This window comes from Gordionus sp. m RMFG-2023, chromosome 1 (assembly GCF_954871325.1).
Source record: "Gordionus sp. m RMFG-2023 chromosome 1, tfGorSpeb1-WG-v2, whole genome shotgun sequence".
NCBI classification, from domain to species: Eukaryota; Metazoa; Nematomorpha; class Gordioida; order Chordodea; family Parachordodidae; genus Gordionus; species Gordionus sp. m RMFG-2023.
Window position 1 is genome coordinate 75,981,797 of NC_088775.1, and position 12,754 is coordinate 75,994,550.

The 12,754-nt window shown below is 29.4% G+C and overlaps 1 protein-coding gene across 1 annotated transcript; it reads left to right on the top strand.

The window, feature by feature from the left end:
* Window positions 1-1,270: 1,270 nt before the first annotated feature.
* Window positions 1,271-11,863, top strand: LOC135923036 (small conductance calcium-activated potassium channel protein 1-like). The gene is made up of 9 exons (XM_065457638.1): window positions 1,271-1,793; window positions 2,661-2,762; window positions 2,962-3,218; window positions 3,421-3,666; window positions 3,973-4,108; window positions 6,835-6,945; window positions 7,124-7,251; window positions 7,530-7,599; window positions 11,684-11,863. The coding sequence occupies exons 1-9, from the start codon at window positions 1,314-1,316 to the stop codon at window positions 11,846-11,848; spliced, it is 1,695 nt and encodes a 564-aa protein (XP_065313710.1). The 5' UTR covers window positions 1,271-1,313; the 3' UTR covers window positions 11,849-11,863.
* Window positions 11,864-12,754: the final 891 nt, after the last annotated feature.

A 12,754-nucleotide genomic window follows, 5' to 3' on the forward strand; every position in this document is an offset into this window, starting at 1 on the left:
TGCTAAGTAGCGCGACCAAGCCAAAAATTTTAAATATTGTCGAAGCCCTACAACAATCCAATCAAAATTTGTCTTATAACAAAGCATCAAATTATTTAAGTCGCTCAGATAGATCTGACATAAAACATAGGTCATCTTTGGCCCTTTTTCCATTGCATTATAACACAGACGCTAAATATAATTCGGCGACAAAGAACATTAATTTTATTACCGACATTGCCTCCATATCTTTAAAACAGCCTGGTCGAAAATTCGCGCAGTTGCAAAAGCCGGAAACTCTCATGAAAAAGAAAAAAACACATAAAAAGAACGGTGCAGGCATCGCTTCCACCTCCATTGCAAATATTCAAGAGACAAACGAGGATGACAATTTGGTGTCCAATAGCTATATATATTCTCAGCGTTCGAGTGACCCATTAGTTCCCACCATTTTTTATACACAAAGACAAGCTTCTCCCAACAATATTTCCCAAGATCACAATTATCCTGTCATTGATACGCCTGAAGAAAATGAGGGAAAAACTCCGCGCCATTCTTTAGCTAAGATTGATAAATCTGTTTTACACCCACCCGATTTAATCGCTGCGAAACCAGATAAGCATCAATATGCATGGACCAAATTCTTTAAATCTTATAAAAAAGATACCTCAAGAAGTAAAATAACATCCTCGAAAGATCAGGATTTCCATCCTTCTAAAAAATTGTTCAAATCCCAGCCCTCGAAATCAAACTATAATGAAGATGATGATTCTATTCTATTAATACCTTTAAAAAAAGATGATATTCTACATCAGACTAGCAAACAGCAAATGAGCCACGAAAGGAGTTATGGAACTACCAATGATGCCCTCAATGATAGCACAGAACTGCCTTACCTGAGCGAGAGTTCTATATTCAAAAATTTAGAATATATCGAAAAGGAAGAGACCAGGGTATTTCCTACTAAGGGTAATCAACGACCTACTTATGATCATTTTCAGCATAGGCGAACAAACTCTTCGCCTTTTAAAACTCTATCCAATAACGATACCTCAGACCCTAATCTAGCCATCATCAAAGATTCCAATTTATATTCCAAGATTAAAACAACAAATGATATAATCAATGACCAAACCTTAACCAAAGATAAATCATCATTTAAAAATTCTAACGTACCAAATGAGGATAAAGCTTTGTACGTTTATTGTAACAAATATATGGACAAAGAAAAACAAAAAATCGAAAATCACGAAGACACTATCGGGAAAAGGATAAGTGATCAAAGTAACAATAATTATTCTAATCGTAAGATCGCCTCTTTAGAAGGTCTAAATATGGACCACATAAGGAATTCGTACTACAAATCCGATAATATTTTGATAAAAAATTTAATGAAAATCCCTTACAAATTGATTCATAAAAAAAGGCCCGAAAATAATCTCAAGAAAGGTTACGAGAACCGCGTATGGAAAAACGATTTAGAAAGAGGCACCGATTCCAACAAATCTTTACTAAAAGAGGATAGCGAATATTACAGTGGAGATTTAGAGATCGTCAAAAGACCGAAGGCAGTCTTCAAACCAAATTCTTCGAATTTTAAAAATTACTATGCCACCAATGGTTTGAAAAGAATAAAAAACTCTGGCGATGATAATAATCTGAAACAAGAGAATGCGGGATACCGCCTTTTCCGGCGCAAGGCTTTGTTCGAAAAACGCAAAAAACTCAGTGATTGGTGCCTTATATTAGCTGTTATCGGACTGGTTCTTATGATATTCGAGAACGAATTATTCTATAGGACACAATCTCCCAAAGTATTTTGTATAAAAATATGTTAATGTTAACTTAATACCGATTTTTAAGTCATTTAAATATTTTTTTATAAAACTTAACAACTAGCGGATTTTAAAAAATTAAATTATAAAATTGTAAATTAACTTTCAAGACAACCGTAATTTAGTCACTTTTTTAAAAACGACTGAAATAAAAATATATTACCTAAGCCTCTAGATTTCTAAATTGATGGCAGAAAAGACTAGTTTTCTTTTGACCGAATCTTGAGGCTAAATTGTTTTTGGCTAAGATCTTTTGATTTAGCCGTTTTTTATAAAAGCGCCTAAATTGCGGTTTTCGACATACTAGGATATAAGTGAAGAAAACTTTTTTTACATTTTGTGAATATTCAGTAAATAGGTTTGCATAATTTAAATTATTATTTTAGTAAATTTTGTTTTCAATCGTCTAACTCGATCCAACTCCAAAACGAACTGCGAATCTAAGTTGATTGAATAGGCTTGAGTGGCTTATTTCTTTGGCCTCAGCTTCGAGGATTGACAATTTTTCTTCACTTTAACCTCAAAGCTGAAACGATTTTTTCCCCTCAATTCTGAGGCTGCGCCATTTTTTGGTAACGACTTGAGTAGAGCGATTCTGCAACACTAGTCATATTGTTCGCCCTCCTTTAATTTGAACATAGAAGTTATCAATTATAAAACCCTTCTTTTCAGTTCATAAATAAAATATTATTATGCAAGTCCTACCATGCTCCCTTCCATATGTTCATTTGTAATTTAACTCTTAAAGAGGAACCTTTTTCTTTGAGAACCACAATTTAAAAAAAGGAACTTTTATATACTATATATGCAATTACCGTTTTATAAAAAAAAAATTTTTTTTACCAGGCAATCACTATCATTGTCGCCTTCACCTTCAAAGTTCTAATAACAATATCTACAATAATGTTGCTCATACTCCTTATTTACTATTATAAAACAGAACTCCGGGTAATTTCATATAAAAAATATTATGTTGTGTTATTTATGTTTATTTTTTGGTTGAACCAACATTTTATTTATGTTATCGTATAATTGATTCATGGTGGATAATTCGATTACAATTTTACAAATTTACAACTTCCTCCCTCATAGATAAAATTATTAATGTAATAATTTTTTTAAAAAAATCTATTTTATATTGACATAGATATTTAAAGTGGAAAATTTTGTCGAGGATTGGAGAGTTGCTATAACATCTAAGGGAGTCCTAATGTTGATAATAGAACTAGCCATTTGCTGCATACATCCCGTTCCGAAACTTGCTTTTTTAAAATATCTAATGGATAGAAACAAAATGGCTCATTATTACTTCAACGATGATAATGAAGATCTACAAACAAATTCTACCGTCCATTTAACTATTTTAGCCCCTATAATTCAAAATGATCTGCCCATCGCTCATAAGTTTATTATTATTTGCAATCTGATTTCGATATTTTTCGATCAGGGCGCAATTATTATAACTAATTGATTTAAGAGACCCCTTTAAGAAAAATACATCACAGGGTTATTTGAAAACTAACAAAACCATAGATATTAGAGCCACCATATAAAAATAACCTTAAATATAATTTGTTTTCATATGATATATTTCATTCCATTTTAGTCAAACTGATGTGATACTTTCGGTGCTAATGTTTTCGCGTTTGTATTTGGTCGGTCGTGCTTTACTATTACACAGCAAAATGTTTAGCGATACTAGTTCCAGAAGTATCGGCGCGCTAAACAAAATCAAATTTAATACGCAATTCATATTTAAAACGTTGATGACGATGTATCCGGTAACGGTGTTATTAAGTCTCATGATATCTTGGTTTCTCTTGGCCAGCTGGATATTACGCACTTGCGAAAGGTTATTTCCTTTGATACAAATATTTTGTGGAAGATTGTTGTTACATTTGAGTCTACTAAGAAAGAAAGAAAGAAAGAAAGAAAGAAAGAAAGAAAGAAAGAAAGAAAGAAAGAAAGAAAGAAAGAAAGAAAGAAAGAAAGAAAGAAAGAAAGAAAGAAAGAAAGAAAGAAAGAAAGAAAGAAAGAAAGAAAGAAAGAAAGAAAGAAAGAAAGAAAGAAAGAAAGAAAGAAAGAAAGAAAGAAAGAAAGAAAGAAAGAAAAAAAAAATATTTATAATTTATTTTCTACTTTATATATTTAAATTTAGGCAACATGACCCAAATAATGCCAATATATTTAATGCATTTTGGTTAACCTCAATCACTTTTTTAGCTATTGGTTACGGTGATCTAGTTCCAAATACTTATTGCGGTAGAGGTATAAGTGTCTGTACCGGAATAATGGTATATGTCTATATTATTTTTGTTTACATTTTACATTCGAGGGGGATTTTATTGGTTTGCTACTCACGCAAAAAAATTTTACTACATTATCTTCAATTTTTATTAAGCTATATGCAGCTATAAGCCTTAAGCTAAGAAACATACCAGATACTTCACTTCTAGCGTTTGAGAAATTGAACATTTAAAATATATTATATATTCATTTTATTATTGCAAAAAACATACGATAAATTATGTTGCAAATGTTCAAATGATAAATTTTTTTTTTTAGACTTGTTATTTAACATAAGCACTCTAACCTTAGAACGATTTGCCTTCTGAATGGTTTTATTGTTTATTATATTTATTTTTAAAATAGTTAATAATTTTTAATATAAAATTTTAAATTGGGTCTAACGATCAAAAAAATTTTTTTTTAATTTTATTAACCATTTTACCTTATCTTATATTTATTATTATTTTGTAAATAGTTTTTTTTGTCAGGAATAATTTTTTTTTGCTTGTTTTATTATTTGGAGTTGGTTCGAAGTTCAAAACGACATTTGTCTTTAATAAAATTGTTTATAAATTTTTGTCGAATAGCTGACATTTATAGTGGAGAAGGTAATTATAATTGTAAGCGGCAGATATGTCATAAAGTGATTTGCCTTAAATTTTCGCTTGGCGTAATTTCAAATCATTCATGCATTTTTTGTTCAATTTCTAAATTTAATTAGGAAAAGAAAATTCAAGTGGAGCATTTATTTAGTTTATACCAATGTAATTATTTAGGATAATAATAATAATAATAATAATGTAAAGGCTAAATCTAAATGGTCAATCCTTCAATTATTTTGAAAGGAATTAATGGACGAATAGGTGAGCATATTAACGTATGCTCATGGAAAGCCAATATAGGGGGGGGGGCTAAGTCCTTGGCAATTTATCAACCTTGCCATTCAAAAAAAGTAACGCCTTACTCGTTACTTAAAAAATACCAAATATTATATATGATTTTTATATTTTTTACCAATAATTCCAAAATTAAGATAAACAAAAGCGCTTAAGCTCAACATAACTTGTGCTAAACACACTTTCAAATAAATAAAAAATTAAATAAGGGAATTTATTTAAAATATGATCTTTATTTTCAAAAAAACTTATTACATCACCTTCAGAATTTTCATCATCCTCATCAAAATATTTTTATCTTTATCAGAATTTATTCTGAATTTATATTTTTGCCTTCATATGTTTTTTTAGATTTGAGCTGCTGGAAAGGTTGAAATATTTTAATTAGAGCACAATCTACATTTACAAAGTCAAGACTTAGTGCCCTTAATTTTCTTTATTTATATAAAATGTGTTTCATACTGGGGTGGTTGTTCTGAATTAAAAAACTTGGCTTAAATTGTTTATTTTAAAAAAAACATAATATATAATAAGATGAAATATTTTTTTCCATATTTTTTAAAGAGCGTTACTCGAAGAAAAAGAAACGCGTTATTCGTTGCCCTTTAAAACAAGTAACGAATGGCGTTCTTTTTCCTCAAATAAGGTAAGACGTTACTTTTATTAACATTTACAAGACTATTAAATATTATTAAGACTAACAAAAAAATGTTATATGTTCTGCTGTCAAGAAATGATTATTTCTTAATAAGCTCGAGCTTATTTAAGGGATAATCGTTTAAAATTTAAAATTAGGAAAATAAGGGGAGTACCGTTGAATAATGTCAAACGCATAAAAATCTGATTTGGCTTATTAATAGTTGCCATTCTAATTAATTAATATGGAGCATAAAACTATAAATTCCGAAACCTACAGAGCTAACTTAAGTCAACATATTATTTTAGATAGAAATCTATGAAAAATTAACTCAATTACAATCTATCAAGCCTCGCTTTCCTTTTGCATATAACCTAGGATTCAGTTAGCGAAGAATGACTTTGCAGAAATGAGCGATGGCATAAATCTTTAAGATTAATTGGCCCCATATCATCCCCATGAGGAACTTTATTTAAATTTATTTGATAAATAATATTCTATTATAGTTCTTAGGAATGGTTTAGGAGTATGTAATGTTAAAGAATACTAAATGGGGTATTGGATATTTAAATAGTTTAGCTACATTGTTGGGTGTTAAGGTATTATTTTAATTCTCGGAAAATGTTTATTTTATTTTATTTATAGATCTCTCTTTATTTATACAAGTTAAAGGTTCTCTCACATTATTATTAACTGTGAAGAATATACTTTTGCTTATCAACTTTAGCTTGAGAGCAGGGAATCTCTTTATTTTTAGATCAAGTTGAATAAGATGTTTGTTGATATGAAACTGTCATGAGGTGGATGTTTAAAATATTGCAGAATTATGAGGGATAACTGGCATTAATACCATATGATATATGATGAATAATTATTATATTTTTTCTGTAACACAAGTTGTAGATCATTTTATTTATTACAACAATTGAATAATAAAGGGGGGTTTGATATTTTTTTTTTAATTTCGGAAAATTCTTTAAAAAGTTTGAGAATATCTATTATAATAATTACCCTGGGAATTTTTTAAAAAATCTATATTTGGAATATTATTGATTCTTTTAATTTATATAATTTTAATTAATAGAAAATTGTAAATTTTTTTTAAAAAAAAAATATTCATCGAAATTTAATTTTAGATAATCTATAGATTCATTTAATAATGTATGTTTTTTTTTAATTTATTGATTTTAAACCTAAGGGTGCTGGTTGTACCGCTTTAGTTGTGGCCGTGTTAGCCAAAAAACTCGAACTTACTAAAGCCGAAAAACATGTCCACAATTTTATGATGGATACGCAATACACTAAAAGAGTAATTTAATTAATTATCTTATAATTTGAGAATCACGTGTTTTTCCTTACACATGCCCTAAAAAATTATTTATGGTTTATAACTTATTACATGTCATTTCTATCCCTTCACACTTGATTCCATTTTAAATAATTTATAGTAAAATATATATATTTAATATTAAAAAACTATATTATAGTTGAAACACGCGGCCGCTAACGTTTTAAGAGAAACCTGGTTAATTTATAAATTTACCAAGTTGACTCAACGCTCAAATGTTAACCGAATTAGAAAACATCAAAGAAAATTTCTTGCCGCCATTAAAAAGTATAAAAGAATATTTCAAATAATAGTAGCTAAATAATTTGGAGACAACTATAATTCTGGATTTTAATAATTTTAGGTCTTACAGCTATTTTTAGATTTGTTTCCAAATTTATTTTAATTAATAAACTTTCTTTTGTAATTGTAATACTTGCTTGTTGAATAAAATAAATTTATATTTTTCTTGTTCTTTGTAAAACTACTATAAAGAGTTTTATTTTTTTTAAACAATTTTTAGTAAAATATAATAAATTAGTTAAAATTTATCACATCTTTTGAAGCTTGCGGCAAGTTAAAACTGACCAAAGGAAGCTGCTGGATAGCCAAAACGCACTAATCGACATCGCCAAAGTATAATTACCTTTAACTACCATACACTTAATACATTCACTAACATTAATTTAATAAAATTACCATATATTAAGTTGAGAATAAAAATTTTAAATAAGAAGGGAAAAGCTAAAATATGATAAATTATGTCTGATGGATATTGAGCATGGTTTGAATGAAGTTAGTAGGTCATCTTAAAAATAAAACAAAAAGTTACAATTGTGATAAATTGCGAAGAGAAGAGAGATTTTTTTTAAAGATATAATTACATTACATAGGAGTATCCAGGATTTTGCTAAGGGGGGGGGGGTACTATTAGATGAATTTTCTCCCCATAAATTTTATTGGAGAACTTTAGGTCTACTTATTGTAGGCTGACTATATTCAATTTTTATAAAAATAATTATGGGTTTTCACTTTTATTTTATATAAAAATCCTTTTTTAATTTTTTTTTTCTCTTTAGCTTTCACATTTTCTGGTTGTAAGCTCCTTCAACATCTCTCTCCACTTTATGTTATTCATACAATCTCTTTTATCTAATTTATACTTCTTTATATTGGCTCTAACTTTATGGTCCCATTGAAGTTTTGGCCTTCCTCTTTTACGTTTGCCCATCGCTTCCAAACTCTCAACCTTCCTATCTAGTTCATAGGCCTTCTCATTGTGTGCCCATACCACCTAAGTCTGTTTACCATTAACTTAGTCTTAATGGGCACTACCTTTAAACTACTTAGTATTCTTGTACTGCGCACTTTATCCTTTCTTGTTACCCCAGCAATCATCCTCAACATTCTCATCTCCATAGTTTGTAGACTTCTCTCGTCTGATTCCTTGGTTGGCCATGTTTTCGAACTATATAGAATAGTTGGTTGTACTATAGATATGGAACTGTAAATTTTTCCCTTTAATTTGTGTGGGATCCTTTTGTCAAATAGCACTCGAGATAAAGATCTCCACTTAAACCACCCTTGATTTATTTTACTCATCTCCGTTTGTTTGTATAGTGGAGCCCAAATATTTGCAGCTTTCAATTGCCGATATCTGCCATTCATTTATATCAATACTCTCTGTTTCATCTCCTCCTATCACCATATACTCCGTCTTTTCTCTATTTACTTTTAGTTCGTGCTTTTCTAGGATATTTATCTAACTCACCAATCTTTCTTTCATTTCATCCTTGGATTCGGCAAATATCACAATATCATCTGCAAATATCATATTCCACGGGACTGTTTGAGGTATAGACTATGCTAATTCATCTATTACTGTAATGAAGAGAAGTGGGCTGAGAGCCGACCCTTGATGAACTCCTTCGGCTATTGTGAAGCCTGCTGAAGTACCTGTTGTGCTAAGGACCATTGTTGTATGGCCCATATACATATCCTGTATTATTCTTATATATTTTTCGGGAACCTTTTTGTGGCGTAGCGCCCACCAGATAAGTTTTCTTGGGATTCTATCGAAGGCCTTTTCTAGATCGAGAAAGACCATATATAGCTTTTTGTTCTTTTCCCTGTATTTTTCAGTTATTTGCCTAATTGCGTGGATAGCATCAGTTGTTGATCTTCCAGGCATAAAGCCAAACTAAGTCTCTCCTATTTCGATTAGGTCTCTTAATCTCTTATCTATTATTTTTTCGTATAGTTTTATTTCGACAATTGTGTGGATCACCTTTATTTTTGAAGATAGGAACTAGATAGCTCTGCCTCCATTTTTGAGGGATCTCTTCATTTCCCAGTATTTTATTGTACAGATTTGTGAGGTGTATTCCCTCATCTCCTAGTGTTTTAAGCTATTGGAATATCATCTGGACTCCTAGCTTTGTTGTTTTTCATATGCTTTGAGGCATGTGATTATTTCTTGTTCTATTATAGGTTGTACAAGGTTTTAACATGGGGAGTGTTCGTCTAGATGTAGTATGTGGGGATTAAAGTTGAGAAGCTCCTGAAAATATTCTTTCCATCTATTCATTATTTCTTTTTCCTTTATTATCAATTTCCCATTTTTATTTTTGATTACTTTCGGAGCTCCGTTTATATCCCTAGAATTCTTTTCTCGTTGTTTGGCTAATCTGTATATTTTATTTTGCCCTTCTTTGGTATGTAGTTCTTCATATATGTCATTGTATACCATAGATTTGGTCCTAGCCACCGCCTTTGTAGCTAATCTCTTGGATTTTTTGTATCTTGTCTTGTCATCTGGGTTTTTGGATTTGTACCATATTTTATAAAGGGCTTTTTTCTCCTGTATAGTAGTTTGTACCTCTTCATTCCACCACCATATTTCTTTATATGATTTGTTACCTCCCCTTGTCAAGCCTAGTGTCGATTTGGCAGTGTCTATTAATCTGGATGAAAGGCCTGTCCACATTTTTACACTACTTGTGATGAATCTATTGTTTCAATGTTTGCATTGATTGCAAAAGCATCTGTCATTGTTTTTAATTTACCCCATTTGATGCATGGTCCCAGTTTTATCTTATTTTGAGTGGATTTATTTGAGATGTGTAAATCCATGACTAGTAGCTTGTGTTGCGTGGCGATATCTTCTCCTGTGATGACTTTGCAATCTATTACATCTTTTAATATTCTACGAGAGATTAGCATGTAATCTATCTGTGTTTTCCATGTACCACTTTCATATGTTATTACATGACTGTCTTTTTTCCTATAGTAGGTGTTGGTTAAGGCAAGGTTGAAGGCTTGCCCAAATTTCAATACATGCTCTCCTTCATCATTTCTTTTTCCATATCCAAAACCACCATGATGCCTTTGGTAGCTATCTCTTGCTTTCCCCACATGCGCATTTAAGTCACCACCTATTATGACTAGGTCATCTTTAGGGATTTCCATTACAGCTTCATCAAGGTTAGCTCTAAAGTCATCTATCTCTTCTTCCTTGCAACCCGTTTGAGGAGCATATACTCAAAGGATGTGTAGTATTAATTGACCAATGCAGAGTTTTATCTTTATTAGTCATAGTCGTTATTTTAAAAGTTATTAACTTTTACTAATTCTTTCAATTCTTTCCTATAATGATATTTGTATACATTTAAGGAGGGGGGGGGATTTTATTAGCCTAAAATGATATTTACTAAAGGAAGCAAATTTGCGATGAATATCTTTCGGAAAATCCAAAAATTTTAATCGTTTATCAATAACTTATCAAATGAATTTTTATATATCCTATCAATATTTACAAAAAGGTTACTTAAATATATTAAAAAATAGATTTAGTATCATCCCATCTTTGTAAAAAAATTTTTTAACTATATACATATATCATAGGAGTTTAGCAAATTCGTGATTATGCTTCATTCCGGTTTTTAACAAATTTTAAAAATTAATATCATTTATACCACGTGTTTTTTTATAATTTCGAAAAATTTTATTTTACCGGAATCGTACCAGCCAATTTCATCATGAATTTTCTTTAATTTATTTGAAAAACTTTATATCATCGGCTAAGTGTTATAGCGTTATCCACATTTTTGCAAAATACTTATATTGATAAATGAATTCTTCAGCACTCTATACTTATAGCTCCACGATAAAAATAATATTGAGAATAATCATATATTTACATTACTACACTGTGATCTCCTATTTAATATATAGGTAATATTCTTTTTTTTCTTAAATGTTCTCCTGAACATAAAAAAATAACACTATAATACTCAGCCGACGATATATAAATTAATAATAATTTAGGATAGTTTCAAGGTTTACGGTAAAATTTTCCTGATATTTCAGAAGGTAAGTATTCTATACATCCTGGAATACAAATCCGGATAAAATAGGTCTTTCAAAATTTTAAACAAACCTCGCTTTTGAAATGATTTCTGTTTTCAAGATTTACGTAAAAACCTCGATTTACTAAGTTCCTTATGATATATATATCTTAAAATAAAAGGGAAATATGTTAAAAGTAATATTTATAAATCTAATAAAACCTTATCTAAATTATTTTTGGAGTTTTTTTGTTATTAAGGCTTTGATATCGATTATTTACATGCTATTTTCCTTAATCAATCAAAACGAAAATCAATCTCGTATGGATATAAATATTATATCATTTTGTAAATCCTATGACATATGAATATAGATACAAATGTCTATACATGAGACAGTGACTCAAAGCAATGCAACTCAAATCAGTATAAATTCTCAGCTGGACACACTTCAAACTCAGATCAATCAAATTTTCGTCGAAATGCAAAATTTTAATAAAAACATTAAAAATGCAAACATTCAACACAATATAACATAAAATTATTATATTATAAAGAAATTCATTGATTATTTTACGAAATAGTATAATAATAATTTTTATATAATTATTATATGTATAAAAAAATACTCTAATTTTTTAGAAACATAAAAATTATTGTTGAATTTATGATTGCAATAGAAATAAAATGGATTATTTAATATCATGGATCTTATTAATTTGGTCTAAAATATTTAAATATTAGCGAGAGATTCTAGAAATAATAGTGTAAAAACATTTTGAGACAGATAAAAAAAAGGAGTAAGATATAAAATAAATTCTCAAATAATCACAATAATTATTTTAAAAAAAACATCATATCTGAAAATAAATGAAAAAAAAACAAATTGCTAAATTTTTATAAATTTGAATAGTTTATTGAGTTTAGTGAACCCCAAAATCATAAAATCTGAACAATCTAAGAAATCGCTACTTCAAATTTTAGGAACCGGAAGCAACCCCCATTTTAAATTTCCATGGAGCAGAATAGATACTCAATGTTTCATTTATTTTTATGTATATTGTTCGAAATATGATTCATTCCGAAGGGTTTATTTAAAACCTCCAGGTCCGAAATTAAAATAAGCCAAAAAACATATCACTTTTAAATTGATTCTAAGTTTCAATTATAGGTAAATTTAAACACGTTGATTGATTATAAAATATAAAATCTAAGGGCGCCCATGAACTTTTTTTTTGTCAAGGGTTAAGGGGTGGGTATTTTAGAGGTAAGCCTATGATTTTTGTTTGTTCTATGAATTCAGCATAGTTTATATCAGAGGTCCACAGACCCGGACAAAAGCTCGGCGGGTATCAGATTATGTGTGGTAAATGATATAATGGAGCATTTAATGTTCACCTAATACACTCAAAATTATTTTTTAAAAAAACATTTTAAAATATCCG